This window comes from Nipponia nippon, unplaced genomic scaffold (assembly GCF_047370975.1).
Source record: "Nipponia nippon isolate SJK-2023a ecotype South Korea unplaced genomic scaffold, ASM4737097v1 scaffold_20, whole genome shotgun sequence".
Lineage (NCBI taxonomy): Eukaryota > Metazoa > Chordata > Aves > Pelecaniformes > Threskiornithidae > Nipponia > Nipponia nippon.
The window spans coordinates 4,985,647-5,005,065 of NW_028262337.1; the positions used below are offsets into that span (position 1 = coordinate 4,985,647).

The 19,419-nt window shown below is 39.5% G+C and overlaps 1 protein-coding gene across 4 annotated transcripts in view; it reads right to left on the reverse strand.

Annotated features, from left to right (window-relative positions):
* Nucleotides 1–19,419, reverse strand: part of LOC104016600 (chondroitin sulfate proteoglycan 4-like) — a 53,820-nt gene that overhangs the window by 23,239 nt on the left and 11,162 nt on the right. For all 4 annotated transcript variants that reach the window (XM_087759894.1, XM_087759893.1, XM_087759895.1 and 1 more), the window contains exons 3-7: nt 15,306–18,875; nt 13,974–14,444; nt 12,965–13,141; nt 7,410–7,608; nt 3,708–3,839 (exon numbers count right to left, since the gene is read on the reverse strand). In XM_087759894.1, the coding sequence (XP_087616020.1) occupies nt 3,708–3,839; nt 7,410–7,608; nt 12,965–13,141; nt 13,974–14,444; nt 15,306–18,875 (4,549 nt within the window). The remainder of the gene's footprint in view (nt 1–3,707; nt 3,840–7,409; nt 7,609–12,964; nt 13,142–13,973; nt 14,445–15,305; nt 18,876–19,419) is intronic.

Below are 19,419 nucleotides of genomic sequence, written 5' to 3' on the forward strand. Positions count from 1 at the left end.
CAGGGAGAAGGCTTAACACAGCAAAGTTTCTACTGAACACACAAACCAAAATCGATTATTACCAGAAGCTTGAACCACACTTTATCGATAGGAAAGATGATTTTCATTAAATGAAATTTAAAAAAATATTTAATTAAACAAATTATGAAGAACATCACACAAGAGAAATAACGGCCTGAACTGAAATAATGTATTATTAAGATGGATGGAGACTGAGGGGTAACAAAATCCTTCTAGTGCATAGCACCACACTAACCAGCACCTTCTGGCTTAAATATTATAAAGATTATGAAGAGCTTTCTGGGATTTAGTCAAACCAAGACAATTTTTGACAATAGCTGTGACAAAACCAAACCTAGTCATTTTCTAAAAGAAAAAGGAAGTTTTATTTGCCTTCTTTTTGGTGCACTGTTTCATGGTACACACTCAGCAAACTAAATCTCACATTTAACGATACTTTTGGAGGAGAAATGGATTCCCATAATCCTATTCCCCCTGCCCCCACTTCTGCCTCCATTTTTGCATTTTCTTTTTTTCTTGAGAAACAAGCTTTTATAGGTATCAATGCATCATTTCAGATACTAGCAGTATATATCCTTGAAGTCTGAATTACCAGTCCATCTTCAATAAAGCATAATGTTTATCCCAGAATAACACAAAATAGCATGTTCCTGCTATAATATTCAGAAGAAAAAATATGGTAAGCAAACTGAAGAATGGGGATGTTTTGCAAGCCATTAGTAACATCAGGATGCTGCCTGTTTACATGTAGTTGTGCCCTGGTTCAAGCCATGTCTACTTTGAAACAGAGTTCTTATAATGAAGTGAGATCTCTGGCTCTGCCCGTTTTCACCTTTTCACCTTCCCATGCCTCTCTGTCTCCATACTGCTTTGAAAAGCGAAGCAGTCCCTCAGGTCTAGAAAAAGTCTGCCACACTATTTCTAATTCAAGAAGTCTCCCTCCTCTTCCTCTCTCTTCCCTTTTTTGCGTGACACGCAGAGAGGGAAGCACGACCTTGTGTTGCGCGTACAGATGTGGTCAGGAATGTACAACTGAAAGCAACAGCTAATCAGACCACGTGTATCTGCAAACACAGTTATTTCTCAATAATCTCCTACTTATGCAAATCGGGCCTCATTGCTTTAACAGAGTAAGACAAGAATAACTCTCAAACGTGGTCACACTATAGTGGCAGAAGTTACCGCTCCAATTTTTCATAACCATACCGGGTTATCCCACCACCACCACCATGCAGGGACATGGGGGCAGAGGATGTGTGCCACAAAGCCCCCGCTTGCTCCTAATAGACCTGATCTTGCTCACTGCACAGCACAGGCTGAACTACAGTCTCGGGCCACAGATAACAAAGTCTCTCGTGCTTTCCTGTAAAATGGGATCCTCCCCCAGACATAACCTTGTCCTTCACCCACTTCTGCCCTGAGCCTTGAGAACCTTTTCCAGCACGTGCAGTAGTTCTGCTCTGGTCTGACACTTCAACAGGGAGAGGAATGTTATTTGCCAGCCAACAGACTGGGTGAAGGAAAGAGAAGTGAGAACAAGTGTCTGCTTGTTCCCAAACACGGGAGCAGAGAGACTGCAAAACCAACCCCACGCAAACACAGAGGAAAGGAACAGAGATAGGGGAAGAAGACACACAGCCAGGATGGGTGATGCAGAGTAGGGCCAAGCTAATTCATACAAGTAGAATGCAACAGCATAAGGACATTATCGGTACTTAATAATTTTGGTATCCATTTTTACTGCCTACATTTAAGATTTGGAAAGTGCTTTGGCATAAGCATTCTGCCTATCACCGCTAAACAGTTACGAATCATCTCATCTACTGACTGCTTAGACATCTCTGCTTCCCAATACCTACAAGTCAGGCTGCCTCTCCTTCCCAAAGAGCAACTCGGCTCACTCCTTCTTCAAGCAATTGCTTCCCTGAAGAGAGTAAATCCTCACCTTGTAGATATCTAGCATACGTAAGAAAAAACTCGTATATCTAGCAGTCAATTTACTGAGCATGCTGAATAAAACAAGCTTCTGCTGACCAGAAAAAAAAAAAAAATCCATAAATTGTACAAACAAATCTGGTATATTCAGCACAAAAGAAAACAGCAGTACATGCTCTTATAAAATCGCGGAACAATAGGCTTGAGAGAACAGTTTATACCCAGTCGTGAAGATATTGCAAATTCTTCATGGTATATTCAATTTTTACTTCCCTAGAGAGAAGATTCTTCAAGTTGTCTCAAAATTAACTTTTCCTGCAGTGCTATAAAGCATAACAGGACATCGGCTATTGTTTTTATGTGTATTAACCATTTGGAACCATCATTGTTGTAACAGTCATTTCATGATAAGCAAGTACAGCTGAAACCCATACAGCTCCAGAACATCTTTAAAAAGTATCATAAAGAGAACAGGTGAAAAAGCTAGCAATACTTTTTAACACCAAAAAGAAATTTTGCTAACCGAGAGTAAGCAAGAATTCATAAAAACTGTAGGCTTAGATGAATACAGCTTGCAGGGCTGAAAGAAATACTGTATTTTGCAAACCGGAGAACTGATAAGACAGTCTAGAGACTTTGCCTTCTATGGAAGTATCAGGCATATTTTTCTTACAATTATCTTTGGCTCAAGATAGAATTCCTGTAAATCCCTGTGCCTAAGGCAACCTTACACACCAAAATCGCAGATTAATAAGCTTTGTAAGTGGATTTGTGTGAATCCCATTTATATCGACTGAATTAGAAGATCAGGCTGCTACGATCTCATTTTTTGTTGCCTGTGTTTAAGTGGCTTTTGTTGCAAGACTTTGTTTATGCAGCTTATATTCAGGAAGTTTAAGAAAACTAAAGTGCTGCTCTTCTGTATCAAATTAATAAATCAAAGTACAGATTAATACCGATAGAGCTTTACCAATTCTCAGTCTTTCTCTGGCTGTACAGATCATGTTCAGAGCAGAAAGAAGGTAGCGCACACAAAAGTGTGATGGAAGACGTTGCTGAGAGAAGACTAATCTTCATTTCTCCTTTAATGCTTCAATTAATGTTAGATTACTAACTCAACGAGGGATTACTCTTGCCAATGCAAAGCAGTAAATGGCTCTGGTCAGCTCCTGCAGGAGTAGGATTTCATTAAAAAAATACTCAGCTGCTGATCCAACTAGTTCTAAATGCACAAATACGAATCAAAGTTTTCAGTCCTTCTGATTCATCAGTGAGTCTGTGCTGCTCTCCATAACTTAGCTCAAACAACAAGAAAGTGAACTAGCAACCTGGTGAGCTTACGTGTGCTATTGAGAATCCCATGGACACAAGCTTCCCTCTGCTCTTACCAGGCAAAATCACAACCAGCTAAGACACCTCTAAATATATGAATATAATATAGAGCTTTTAAACAAATCTGAATGAGGAATGTTCAGAGCTTGGGCAGACAACATTACTGTCACACTATGCTTATATATTTTACTGCCAATTTCTGTATCTCCAAGCACATGCGCATATCAAAAAGTTAAAGACTATAAAACAATAAAGCAACATGTTGTTTGAGAAAACATAACTGTTCTTTTAAAAATCAGACAGATAGATGTTCCCAGGTACAGTTTTCTATAATTTAGCCAGCTAGCTATCTGACAAATAACCATATATTATGCAATTTTTTCAAGTGGATGAAATAATGATTATCTTATAAAACAGACCTGGAAAGACTCCGAGTCCTTTGTTCACTTCAAGGCTAATGACTAGCATCCGAGCTGTGATGCTAAAAATCTGTCGAGGTGCAAAGTTCAAACCATCTGTTACCTGAAAGTTGAAGCCTCCAGACATTGCTCCTGTAGAAAACAAAAACGTAAATTTATTCTTGTAATATTCTATTTGTCATCCAAAACATACAAACATACACTGGACACCTTTTGCTCTTGGCTACAGTGAAATGCATCCAAAGTCATCCTGAAGCAATTTTTGATCAGTACCTTTGTATCTTAATTAGAATTAAATAAATTAATAATGCAGAGAACACCTTCCCAACAAAGAACTACTGGCTGTTGCTTACACTGAAGGCCAGACATCCCTTAGATGTAAATTAGCAGAGTGCCCCTCCCTTTCTTCACTGACCCCAGTGGAGCTGAAACCAAGTTAAACTTGGGGAGACAATGACTCCTAAATTTCCTACTCCTTTTATACCTTAGGAGGGACCAAAGCACTTAAGCAGTCACATTTTGGCGAAGAAGGAATTGGGGGAGAAAAACAACTAGAATGTTCTTTCACTTTGATTTACATTTAAAGGACTGAATCAACTCACAGGTTGTTTCCTTTGCCTCTTTGCTCCGCTTCAGCTTTGCTGAAGAGCTATGTTGTCACAGCTTGAACTATTTCAGAGGTTACGTGTACTCATAATAAACACACATTTTTTTCTTTAATCTTAGGACCTGTATGTACTTTGGCACAAGCGATAGCAAAATACCTCCAGGAGTCTGAGTGGATTCCTTTAAAAATACATCTCTCAGAACTGACTACTGAGGTGTACAGAGCTTCCTAAATCTTGCTTTAAGTAGAGGCTCCCCAGATTGTTTAATTAGGTAGAAAGAGAGAATGAAAACTTGAAACATTAACTGTTGCAAACAGTTACCACTGCTCCCCTCATTACTCTGTCCAATTTAGCCACAAGATCTTGCTACATGAATATATATCCCGAAAGTGAGAGGGTGCCATGTACTTTCACTTAAAGATCAGCACTCCTTGTCTAACTATAAATGAACATATCAGAAGAATCAAATGTGCATTCTGACATTCTGACATTATAGTTAACAACTACCCTAGGCAATGGTCTTATATCCATAGCCAGGCAATGAAGCATCTCTGGAAGATCAGGTCATATTGCTTTTATTTTAAAAGCTTTTATTCACTGATATTTTCTCTTGATAAAAATGCACAAGTAGTTGCACATTTAAAAAAGGCATTGAGAAGTCTGATATTTGCCTCAGCTTGGAAAAAAAGGCTTACTTAGCCTCACTTGCTTTTTTGGCTAATGCAGGTCAACTGCCTTATTGATACAGACACTTTGTCATTGGCAGAGTCAGGTACAGAAGTAAATCCATAAGTGCTGCTTGGGTGGAGCATGTATTATTTTATCACAATTAATTTTTAAAGACATATCTGATCAGAGGTGATAAAAAGGACACCAGAAAGAGGATTGTAAAAACTGCACTGAAAAGACACAGAGACTTCAGAACCAACAAGAGTTCAATTCAGTACTGACCAGTACTGTGTTTAAGGAAAACACTGGCGGGGTTTAAGGGCAGACCGCATACTGTGAACACGTACCCCCACCCTGGAGTGAAGTGAGGGTGGAAAAGGGAAGGAATTCTCACACTGAAAGAGTACAGAAAAGGAAAGGTGTGTTCTGGTTCTGCATTTATGCTGGTGACAGAACAATTGGGGATTACAGACAAAACAAACACAAAATTTAAGGGGAACACATGAGAACAAAGAGGGGTATTTGCAACTCACAGCACAGAACAAGCAGCACAATCTGACTCACACAACTGAGCAAAGATGAAGAGAAAATTTTATCAAGTCTAATGTTACAGGCATAAAAGCAAAGTACAGTAGTACTTTCTTTGGCAGTACAAAAGACCCTGAGGATGGAGAGTCACTGCCATGTACAGATGTAAAAGATCTGTGGTGCCATGAGGAGCAGCCAGAGGATGGAAGAGCTGCCTCAGCCAAGAAGATGCTGCTCTTCCCCTTGGAAAGGGTTAGAGTGAGTAGGAAGAGTAGACGCCAGGCTTTGGAGAACATGAAGTGGGGGTACTTCCCAGGAGGAGCCAAAGAAGCTAGCACACGCTGTAAGATGGAAGATGAGGGACAGAGAAGCTGAAGAGAAAAGGAGTAAAAAGCTGAATGACAGCAACCAAATAAGGAAAGGCCCCAGGACAAGACTGGGAGCAAGAAGATGAGAGTAACAAGTACACTTCTAGAAAGAGTCCAAGATGAAGGGGGAAAGAAAATCACAGACTGAAAAAGGAAAAGAAGCAAAATGTCCAAAGTACTTTCTGAAACACTGGAGGCCATGAGGCTGAGCAGATGGCAGAGCTAGAGCAGCTGCAAGAGCTGACACACGACCTGGGCAATTTTACATTTCAAATTTACTGTACAACCCACACTCCCACACACTGGAAAATTGAATTTGCTGTTCTTTTTATTAATCAAGATTCACTTCCTAAGGCTACAGATGTGCATTTGCCTTTTCTGGAACACAGAGTGGACTCATTTCCTCACACCGAGATTACCACCCTCGTACCACCATTTTACATGTCAAAGTCTCCCTCGGAACAATTTGAACAGCTTGGCTCACTTGTACCATGCTCTTGACCTTTCATTTTCTGACCAAATTATTTGAGCAGGATACTTACAGCTCACCAGCAGCTGCTTGTAGAGCAATTTCAGCAACACATATGCACTCTGCAAGACAGCGCATCAGAAGTCAGAGCACTTTAACCTGCACCAAGCCTCATGAAGACACAGCACAGATCTGGAGTGACTGCTGCACCCCAGGGAGCACTGGAAATAATTCCAGCCTGCCTCGGGGCTGGCAAGAAATTGCTGTACCTCTTCCATCTCCTTCCCCAAAACTGGTTTATTTCTTCTTTAGCACCTCCTTTCTTCTTTCAGCCGAGGTAACGATAATAGAGCTGCAGCAGGCGAAAAGCAGCTATCGCCCTGTAAAAGCTCCACCTCTTTTGCTGGCTGGAACCCCGCTGGGATCTTCATTCCTGCGGCTTCCCAGCACTGCCACTCAAGGATGAATGCAGCTGCCCTAACTTCTTTTTTTATTGCCCACACATTCCCTCTGTAGCAGCAGCACAAATAACTCAATCTCTAGCTCTGGCCAGCGGCAAAAAAGAGCCAATGGTTAAAGCTGAATTCCTTCACAGCCTGAAAGAGAGGCTGACATCACCCAGATTACCCATAACTTCATTGCCCAGAGCTGCTCAGGAACATGAGTACACTGTGGTGGGTATCCGAGAGACTGCTGGTCCACGAATAGCTCTGCACTGTAGCAAGACAGGAAGGCTTCAGGAGATTCTCAATTACAATGGCCAAAAAAATAGATTTCGTATCTCTGAAAGCTGCAAGGCAACATTCCCCTACTGCAAACCTGCTTTGAGAAAAAAGGCTGCTACCAACTGAACCACTAATACAGCAACGTTTCTTGGTGAGCACACATTTAAGTAGTCATCAGACTCTTTCCTGTTTAGTTTGTGAGATCTTGTATCACATAATTGGTGCTCTGAGATTTGTGTGACATCACAAGGAGATCTTCAAAGGGTTACAAACACAAATATACTGAATAGGAAGGGTATTTTGGTAACAGAGGTGGTCTTTTTGATACCACATACCGTTGTGCACAAATACCAGCTGCCCTTCAATTATATGAGCCTGGGTAAAACTAAGGATGCTCTTGTTTGGAGAAAACTTCAGAGCCAAGTGCCCATTGCTAGGTGGAGTGATGGAATATATCAGTTCTGATGGTGAGGAGTCCTTGTCTTCTGCACAGAGGTCATCAATAGTTATTTCTGTGACTGAACCCACCCAGACCTAGAAAAGCAAAAATAAAAAAAAATAGTAATAATAAAGAAAATGCATACAAAAGAAAATCGGGGGGGGGGGGGGAAGTCAAAGAAAAGAAAGAATAAAGATTTGTGCTGTGCAACGCTAGCAGCTATGACAGGTTTCCTTACTGTGCATCCAAATCTCTGATCATGGACTGGAATAGTTAATGTTGGCAAATGGTTTTCAAAAAACAAGATCACAAAATAATAATAACAAGCAAACACACCCTACACCAGTTTGAGTTTTAGACAGCTGCAGCACGAGTGCTCTTTGTCAGGCACTATCCAAACTCTTACAAACATAACAAAATTGTATTTTGATAACTGAGTCAAGGAGCTCCTTTCCAACACATACACATGAATATTAGTGTCATGTACTTCACAGCAGGCAAGGCATTCAATATGCTGTACTTTCATCAGCAGAAAAGAAAAAAGAAAAACAGCCTGGGGACAGCAAAATCTCTAATACAAATGGAACATTTCTTGTAGCTGCATTATTTCTTTATAACAACATGCACTAAAGGCCCCTTTTTAGTGCACCAAACAACCCACAGAGGTGCTCAGTTCAGTGGGAGATGAAGGAATCAACACCTCCAACAGCTGCTTAGCACTTTGCAAGGTCATGCTTCCAGACAAAATAGCTAACTAGCATTTGGAAAGATGGTATAAAACTCATTACTTAATTCTAATAAATCTAAATGCCTTTTTTTTTTTTAGCTTAAGATATGCACAAACTGCAAGAGCCTTCTTTCAAGCAGAAAGGACTGCTATCTGAGCTTCATCCTTATCTCACCGGATAATTTCTTGTTTGGGAACAATAAGCAACAGCCCATTTTACCCTTCATCTTTGCTGTATTTATTTGGAATTACAGACAAAAGTACTAACAAAGAAAAACACATATTTATCTCAACATGAAATTAAATTCCTAAATGTTCAATACATCAATACCAATTCTTTCCATTTAGAGTTTATATAGCATACAATCTTAAGAGCCTGGGCCTTGAAAAACCTCAGCTGGAGCTTCAAAATGCATACTGCATTGTTCCTTCCTGTCCTCCTAGGGCCTTAGTACACTTAACAAATATCTGGTAAGAACATCACACCAAATGGTTGAAGAGGAAATGTGATCCTTGACAAAGGGCATTTTACCTCTGCCAAAACCAAAAATCAGCAATCACAAATTTTTCCCTAAGTATTAATTTTACTTTTTAATAAAAACTGTGGAAGAAAACCTTTTAAAGCCACTGGGATTTTTGCCATGACATTTCAATAGAGGAAAGATTTCAGACTACTTTGTGTCACAAAATATGTGCCATGGAAAAAGAGATACTAAAATGAAATTATATGTGTTTTCTAATTAGAAAAAATGTATGAAAAATAAGTTGTGTTACATTTTATAATAGAAGATATCTTGCAACCAGGAAAGAGGTATTTTCTCCCTTGGGATATGTATTCCTCTGTAATGTAATTACTACTATCAAAGTTCGATAAAAGACACCACCTGTGAAAACAGTGGATGATAACTAATACCAAAGGCTGACTTACTGAGCGGCACCAAGTAAGTACATCAGTGTCACTGGTTTTGTACGGACACCCTTTAACTCATCTCAGTAGCACTCGATTCAGATCATTCTACACAGAAAATAAAAGGCCACATACAGAATGTGCAACAACCTAAGAAAGAACTATGCAAACATGTTATTACAAATGACTCATTAAATGTCCAAAAGTTTTGAATTTTTTTCTCTTACTGGAGGAAAAAAGAGCTGTTTTCCTATAAAGTCAGTATTTATTTCTATTGTTCCAGCACACTAAGTCACGATGCTTTTTGAAGTATTGTACATGCTAAGATGCTCCATGACCTGCAACATGATCCTTGAGGACTGAAAGGAGATCCAAGAGCTGAAAAGGGCTGTAGGGAAGCAGACACTCAGAATACTGCAAATACTGTACAAGTGGCTTATTTTCCACATCTGGGATCAAGTCCTCCTTGAAGAGCACCATGAAAACTGTATCTGAACTTCCAGGATGTAGCATTACACTAAGTTTGCATGTGCCTAACACATTCCACAGGCATGGTCCAAAAAAAGGTTCATGACACTGCCCGCTGAGAAATAATCCATTCTGCTCTACTTAGAGCATTCAGCTTATCAGTATCTCCTTGCATGCTACATATCCTACCAGACACTCTATATTCACAGCCATTTTAATACTCTGGTGAGTGAGTGATTTAAAGGAAAAAAAAAATCTACATTTGAATTTGGTTTTAAAAAAAAAATAACTCTAGGAAAATATGGCCCTCTTGTGGCAATGGGAGGATACAGTCATTTCACAGCATCACTACCCATAAATATATTTAAACACACACATAAATGAAGGAAATAATGCCAGGATAGTGATTTTATTAAAAATATCCTATTTCCCTTCCCCATTCCCAACCCAGAAAAAAAATGACCATAGAACTTGTGGAAATTTTAGGAAATTATACCTAAAATACTGTATAGTTTCTAAATAAACATATCCCTCATGCACTTACTGTTCTAATGGAAAGGCTTTAAATGCAAGAATTACTAGCATACATTACAGAAGCTCTCAGGACAGTAGAATTTTCTGTATCTCATATGTCATGTTAATGTAAATACTTCAACATGTCATAAATTCACCGCCAAAAAAAAAAAAAAACAACCCAAACCCCTAAAAACTTCACTTTGACTTCCTAGAGAAAAATCAGAAACAACTCCCAAAATGTTTGTTTGTTTTTCCTCCTGGAACTCCTCCCATGGTGTTCACACCCTTGATGGTGTTCATAACCTTGATAACAACACACAAGGTTGTTTGAAGAAGGGCCGTTATGGATGCCTCAGAAGTGAGGCAGCCAGAATTGAAGGACTCATTCAGCATGTGTGCACATGCTCAACAGTTTCTTGTATTTGGCCAGAAGCCCCATGACAAACGCCAAAATTAACTTTCGTATATCCACATCAACATCCCTGGCCATGTAACGCAGCTCTTCAGAGAAGCAATTTTTCAACAGCAGATGCCAAAAGCTAACCTATTTTTTAATTGTTCTGTAGTTGTTTCTAACTCTTTATATGGAGGTGTGCAAAATTTCTGAGGTGCTAAACTCCAGTCAACTCAAATGGTCCTACTGGACCTCTGTTTTCATAGTACTGGTCCCTCATTTTATATTTTTGTATATTTTACACATTTCCAGTATTTCAAAAGATATAGAAGAGCTACTGCCTTTTTAAAACAACAGAGAGTTTATTACCCAACATTCACCACTAGCAATGTCCTTGAGGAGCACAGACTGCTTGGCTAGCGCATGGGGCCAGCAAGTATCATCCTACACAGGAATGCCTGGCTCATCTCAATATTTAGCAGGACTAAGAAAAACCCACTTTCTCCCACCTACTTGGGATGTGCAAGTTTGGTCTGAAGGAGGATCATATCAGTGTATTCCTCCCAGTACTTAACTCGACTGACAGCTTTGTTTTAGTCCGCACATGAATCCAACATATGTGTGCATATTAGTACCCACTCATGACAAAAATAAAGATTCTTTCTCAGCAACAGCTTATGCATGACCAGCAAAACGTCAGGCACAAAGGCAGCATCTTGGTTCTGGGTATGCAAACTGTGTCCCCAGCAGAGAGGACCAACTTTGGCTAGGTTAAGCTGTGTTATCATTGTTATTGGGAAGTCTAGACTTACTGGTATTTTTAGAAAAATCCATATGCTGCACTGCAGTGTACTGCATAGCCTCAGTTCTGTTAATAGACTGCATTTCAGTGCCAGCAATGCACCAGAAGGGAGACACAGAAAAATTTCTGACTGGACATATATCCTTCTCGTCTGCAACTAGACAAACATTACTGCGTGCTGTGCTGATGTCTGTAGAGTACCACTGTAATTACTTTAACCAGGGAAGGTTTTACTCTGTACCACACAGATGCTTGTGAAATGAGTCTGCCCTTCTGCCAGCAGTCTCTGCACAGGGTGCGGTGTCTCGTGTTGTGGACATCTGCAGATAATCACAGACTACCTGCTGTCACTGCAAAGCTGCACAATACTACCACTATCCCCACACTGGGGATGATGTAGCCTCAAAATACCCTGCTTAGCTTCTTTCAAATGTATTCTTAAGTATCTTCTCTGTCTTGTTGCCTCTCACCTGGTTTACTGTGACCACAGGTTTGTTAGCTGACCCATATCCATTTCATTCTTCTTTTCAGAGTCACCTCATTTGTTTTTACTCATCAGATCTCAGATTGGAAGCCTTTACACACTGGGGCTTTTTGGTTTACATGGGCACAGCGTCCGTAATAAATTGGTTCTGGTTACTGAGTGCTATTATAACACAAACAAATAATAATCCTATAAATTAATAAATAAATAAATCTGAAAAAGCACTGAAACTGAAGTGACAGTAGTGACTTTTTTCAAAGACCAAAAGATTAAAAAGCCAGTTATGGTTATTCAGAGCAAATTGTAGCATCAGTCAACAATTTTAAAATTTTCTTCAGGAATCTGGGGGGTGGGTGTGGAGTTAGAAACAAGTTAGCATGTCCTTTTTTTAGCTCACAGTATCACACAGTAATAGCTTCAGTGTCTGCACTAATACTTTGATGACCTCTAACAGCCTAGATTTTCACAGATTGCATTGCATTATTCTTATCTGGAACTTTTAAGGAAGGGAACATTCCTGTTTTGTATCAGAAATACCCAACACACAGTCAATTCTCTAATGAAGTGCCAGTGAGAATGCTGCTTTCTTCTCTGGCCCGTCCCATTGGGGATCCGGAGAGAAGCAGGCAGCAGAACGCACCTCAGCAGGTCTGACCCTTCAGTACACTAAATGGCAAGAGGCACGGGGTCTGAAGGCTGTGCAAAGACAACAGTGAGATATTTGCACCCTCATCATCATTACTTCTGGTACTTTTCTAAGCTACACTGTTCATTAACAGCCCTCAAGACGCCCTAGCAAACAACACTGAAACACAACAATGATCCAGGTGCAAGCCATCCCACCCCACAAGCCCTATGTCAGTCCAAGAGACTTGATGTATCTTTGATTAAAAAAAAAACTCGGTCAGCCTTCTAGATAAACTTTACATTACAACAGCAGAAAATATTCTTCATGATGACTAGAATCTCCCTAAATACACATTATCCATGTACTGCCTACCTTCATTAACACTAATTTATTTAAATCCTAGGACCACCATTTATTATACTGACTATCCCACCAGATACAAACCTAATACGGTGTTAATGAAAGTGCACTGAATGGTATTAGGTTAGAAATAATTTTAACATTTCAAAATGTTGACAAACATACCCGAAGAATTCTGTTAACTTTTATAACAGGAGCTTCATCATTTACTGCAGTAACTGTTACAAATACAGTTTGGGGCAAGCTTTGTTTCCACAGTTCTGTGTTATTTACTATCACGGTAAAGTTGTCCATCAGTTCCTCACTGTCATCATGAACATAGTAGATTAATTCTTGTTCCACCTGAAAAATATAACAACCTGAAAAATTAAAGAGGCTAAAAGAAAACGAATGCCACATTAAAAACCCAAAAATTTTCAAGCTGTCATGCCCCTCTGTATTTATTGCCTCAACTTTTTATGACTTCTAAGATTTTATTTATGCTCATATCTGACCTGTACCTCTATCTTTGTTCTGTCCACAACAGCAAATTTTACAGCTCATCTCTCCATTCCTCTAGCCAGAGTATCTTAACTTGTCCGTCTTGGCATTCCCCTTTCCCCCTGAAAGGAAAATGGAAAATCCAATCCCACTATATTTACCACAATGTTTCCTGGAATCTATAAACTGAACATAGTATTAGTAGATGGTGACTTCTGACACAATTTTGCTTCTTAGAGATAAAAGGCTGAAAATTAGCATGTTATGCATATACTGGCTCTCTGTGAGCAAAGACATGACATTTTTTTCCACCTTCCTCCTTGTTCAATCTACACACTGTTTCCGTCTTTTCAAAATGTACCCACAGTCTGTCTGTCTTAGGTTTCCAGAGTATCAACAACTCTGCCTGAATATGAGTGCCCCATCAGTGTACTGTGATTATAGCACACTAATCTGTGTGACCAGTGGCTCACAAGGAAATGATGTGGTTAACCACAACAACAAGGCACCCTCCCTTCCCACCCGAAACAACCAGCTAGCAACTGCACAAATATCTTCGGTACAAGGCCAGAATTAAGCTCAAACTCGTGCATCTTACACCTCCCACCAAATCATCCCACTGCAGGCAAAAATTAGCTTTTAGCAATACAAAGAATTAATCGTGACTACAGCAAAGCAGATCTAAACGCATTACCTGTTTTCTGGTAAATGTGCTTAACTTTATTCCAGGAACACGAGAGTTTTCAATATACCCATGTTTTGGCTGGTCAATTAAAATAAATTCACAGCTGAGTCCTGCGAAGTGTCTACTAGAAATTTTTAGATAGTCCTCAACCAGGGCTTTCGAGCTCCCTTCAATTACTGTGAAGTTCTGTACTTCCAGGGGAATCATTCTGGGGATGATGTCTACAGAGATCTCTATTCCACTCACTGTTCGGACACCATTGGTCACATCCAGAGAAAAATGGTCATCTAGTTGGTCAGAAACTGTCTGCACATACTGAACTTTGCCCTCGTCAACATCTTGCTGTGTGAAGCTCAAAACTGGCCTTTGGTCAGCACCAAGATAACTTTCTTCTGAGGAAAACTTCCGAATGTATCCATGTACTGGAAGCTGTCTTACTGTGAACACAATCTCAGACGGAGAACTGTTTTCATGAACGACCTTAAATTTAAAAACATACCCCAAAATTATTTAAACAGAAATGTGAGAAATTCTTTAGTTCTCTTCTAAATTTTCCACTTTTAACCCTTGGATTGTCTGCCTAATTAACTGGCATTCCTTGTTTGGGCTACATGGTATAGCTGCAAATTCCTAGTACAATACAGTAATACTTTAAGTAGACTTGTTAAATAATGTGGCCTGGGAGTGTTTTGTAGACCTAATCTGTAAATTCAGAAAACGAACACACTGCGGAATTAACTAACAGCCTAAGCACTGCAAAACCCTGCCTGAAACAAAGATTTCGGCAGCACAGCCACGTGCTGCCAGAGCCCCCTCCCGGTGGTTTCGGAAGGGCTGCACACAAGCAATGGGGAGAAAAATACTAACCAAAGAGAAACGACCTCAGGTTTGTGACTTGATGTTTTTAAAATTTTGGATGAAGTCCTTGGACAGTGTTAACTGGGCTAGCTCCAAACTGAATGAAGCAAAACCCTTTCTTCCTTGGCGTTTCCCACCAACTCAACTAAGAATGATACATGAACATTAAGTACAAACAACTGTCAATACTAAAACACATACACAAGTGCGGCATCTCCAAATCTGAACTTTCTCAAGCACCAATATGTAGCGGAGTCAAAGACTATGAGCTGTCTCTTTCTTTAATATAACCCATTTCCCTTCTAGAAATGGAAGCTTGCTAGTGTTAGTCTCTCCAGAATTAAGCATCCAGAATGCAGTCACGTTAGTGAAAACCAAAAGGAGTTAAAGAAGACAGAGAGACTAAGGACATTGCAATGGCTGAGAAAGCAGTGAAGGTAATTTGCTACAAGACTGGAGAAATGGACAACACAGTTAACCTACTTGCAGTTTTCCTTTACTGATTTTAACTGGTTTTCCTTCTTCAACTAAGAGATTGTTTTTGTTCACAATCCTTGGTGGCCATTGATGACTTTCCAAATATATGCGAACACGCACTCCAGCATCCAGATGGACATCTCTAGCATGGACTGTAAAGTTAAATGTGTCACTAAGGTTGTTGCTGTCATCATGCCTGTAGGTCACATACCTTTTTATCAGATCAAGTTGAGTAAAGGAATCCATCAATACATTATTTACATATATTCTTCCATATTTTGGAAAAGAGGATATCTCATATGTAATCTCACATTCATTTCTGATGTCTTGGTTTGTAATAGCACTTAAGTTAGCTGTTGTAACAGTTTCCTCTTTTCCTTTTTGAACCAACAAGCCTGTATTATTTGCCAACCTAACATAAGGATCAGTGGCACTAACTTCTAGAAGCAAAGAGGTATAGTGCTTGCCATCCGTCACAAAGAGCACAAAACGCCCAAAATCTGCACCGCGGTGTATAAACAGGACTTGCTTTTGCTCCAGGTCTGCTTGTTTGAATTGGTAGAGTCTGTGCAAAGTATCATTTGTTAGCACCAAGTCCCCATTGGAAATGCCACGTCTAGTATATAGCAACTGTCCATCATCAAAATCAGCATCAGGATCATGATAGCGAAGATCTGCCAAAGTTAATAATCGCTGCCCATTTCTCACTATGTTAAATATTTTATCGATTACACGCACTGGTTTCTCATCATTCTTCAGCTGGACAGAAATGTTGAATCTAATTTCTACTGACAAAGGTTCTACTTCTGGATCAAAGTCTGCCCACTCTCCTGACTCTTCACTAGAAGCTCTGACAAGAAATTCATCAAAAGCTGTCTCAGAATCATCATGCACATACATAAGGCGCTTATCAGTTATATCTTTGCTAGTGAAAGTGGTGAGATTGTCATTACTCTCGAATGAGCCTGAAAAATGAACGAGCTTTAATTTCCCATGCTTAGGAAACTGTATAACTTTATACTGGAAAGTTTTATTATCTGGTGTTTGCACGAACAATTTTGTGCTTGTTATTAACTCTCCTTCACCTTCAGTAACAGTTAGGCCATTGTTAGTCAAAATAACGTTTCTGAAATCTGATTTGATGTAGACTTTGAAGTCATATAAATTTGATTCCAGATACTTTGTAGAAATGAGGAATCTAAATGAATCACGGTTGTCTTCATGGTATCTGCTGATTAATTCATATGCCACTTTTTGATCAGTAATATCCTTCTGACTGAAGACTGAATCTTTTTTCAAAGGCTGGTCATTAAGCAGTATTTGTCCATTCTTTGGTAGGGACAGCAATTTAAAATGAAGCTCATCTTCAGGTATTTCTAGATCCACAATCACAGCAAAAAGATTATCTGAATTCAAGTACTTCTTTTTTGATTTTTCAATTTCTAGAGGAGCATGTTTCAATAAACTGTACCTTAACCACTTCACTTTGATTGGAAATGCGTGCTCTTCACTGATTCTGTTTCCTATGCTAACTTTGAATTTAAATTGGTCAGTAACATTTTCCAGCTGAATTTTTTTAAAAGTGCTACAGTATCTCACACGGCTGCGCTGAACAGAGCGTTGAGAAAAAGAGCTGACTCGCTTCCATTCCCCCCTTGAATTCTGCCTTTGGACTTCCCCAAACTGGGGAGTCTCTGTGACCTCATACCGTATCTCCAGCTCCTGGAGGTTGGCATTTGTTTCAACTGCCAGATGCCTAGGTGTGATCAGAGCTGTAACACCCTGGACTAGTGTTATTCCTGAGTTGTTGACAACTCTGTAATCCAAAGGAACTGCCATGACACGTAACACAACAGTGTTGCTCACTTTCTCACCATCACTCGCCCTCAGAACAATCCTTGAGTTCTTGACGCCTGTGTGGACAAAGAAAACAGTGCCGTCTCTTAAGTCCTCATTAGAAAAAGTAGTAATAGCTTTTCCAGGATGCTTTGAATTTTCTAAAAATCCTGCATCTGCATTCAGATTGCCAAGCACTGAAAGACTGAGATCCACAGGATCCGTATCCTTATCTAGAACTTTTATCAGATCACTAGTCAAACGTTTCTTTGAGTTCTCTAAGAGAAGAAGCAAGTTTCCCTCAGGAAGTGTGATCTCGGGTGCATCATTTACTGGAGTGATAGTAATGCTAAACACATACTGCTCATTTCCTTGCAAATATGGAGGCACAATCCTGTCACTGCTGGTAGAAATGGAGAAATTAAAATAATCGTAAGTGTCCTCAGAGCCATCATGGACATAAAGAATCTTCCCTTGCCACACGTCCTGCATAGTAAATGTATTCACCTCCTGCCCTGGTTCAACATCTAGTTTCAAGTCTCCACGCAAGGGTGGTTCCTTTATTTCAAAAAGAATTTGTGACTGATGAATCCCTAATTTCTGAAAGTCTAAGTTGACTTTAATATGTTTAGATTCGAGCAAAGCTTGTCCGCCCTCTAGCACAACCAAGTTACTTAGAACTAAAACATGGCTTTTGTCTTCCTTGCTCAGAGAGACAGAGCTTTCAGGCGAAATGGCAAACGTTGGGGCTGCTTTCACAGTAGGGTTCTTTACAGCCGTCTCTAAAGAAAGATTTGTATTAAAAGCACTCTCCGTTTCACATCCAGCTGAAACATCCTTTGTTACCAGAACATTCTTCAGTGATTTCTTTTCTGAATTGGCTTTCAGATCTCTTAAGCAACCTTTGAAGGACCCTCCTCTGGCATACTTCCCAGACACTGAAGTTAGCTCTAACTTAATCACTTCTGATCGTGTGCTGTCATCTACACCACCTACAAAGAGAGACCCCTTGAGAAGCGGCAGCTTGCTGTGAGGAGGCAATGATTTTTTCACAGTTTCTTCATCCAATGTCAGCTGCAAATATTCTGCAGTAAATTTCAGTTCGATGTAGTGCCAATGACTATCATTGACAGACCTACGAGAGAAAAGCTGGGTTCTACTTTTATGTTTTCCAACATAGGCTTTAATTAATCCATCTTCCATTTCCATTGCAATGAAATCTCCTGCTTGCCCAGGATGGTAAAGCAGCAAGCCACGTGCAGCTGAGGTTTGCAATGTAAACTCCAAGATCCCCTCATCACCGACGTTCCATGATGAGAAAGAAACATAGGATCTGGAACTGAAGAAACTAATGGGTTCATCTTCACCTGCAAAGAATTCATCACTGCATCCCACCGAAACTTCATGCACATTTTTAAAGCCAGGAGAAGGTCTCAGAGGCATCAGAACGTCTAGCTGATTGAATGACACACCATCAATACATCCTCGGAAACTGGGCAGTGCTCCAACAAGGTAGGGAACATCAAGTTTACTAGTACCACCTATGTAGAATCCATAATCAATATTTAATTCATAGAGAATTCCAGGCATTTTTGCACTAGTTCTATCATGTTTATCAACTACCAATGTGACATTATCATGTTCGTGATGTAGTTCAACCAGGTGCCAAGCTAAATCATTCAGCTGAGATCTTTGCTGAGAATGCAGTACTCGTTCCCCCACGCCAAAGTTAATTCTCAACTGCAAGAGACAGAATTTTAACTATCAGAATCCAAAGTGGTATTTTTCACAATCATATATTAATATATTGTTAATAGATTAATTTTCATAAATTTTCATATTATGTAATTTACAAAATGTAATTGAAAAAATAAAATCCCACTAAAATTATGTGTAGGTTTACTTGCCATCACAAATATGACTTGAATAACTGCAGAAGAGGGAATGAATGGACTCCTCTGCAGTTCCATTAGGACCAACAACTCCCAAGAACCCAAGTGACAATGATCTTTCAAGAACTTATCTTGTAGAAAAACTATTATTTGGATCCAAACATTTTCTATGATGCTAACATCATCAAATCTGAAATTTTGCCTTTACTGAACGTCATGCTTTGAGCACAATGATCTTAAGATCTAAAGATCTTAAAGGCTTTTAGAGGACAATTTTAATAACTACCATCGTAAGAAATAAATACCATATTTTGAAATTATCAATTATATTATGTGATTTTTCCATTTTTTTTCAACATAAACTTTGAGAATTGTTATAGACAACAGCTTGA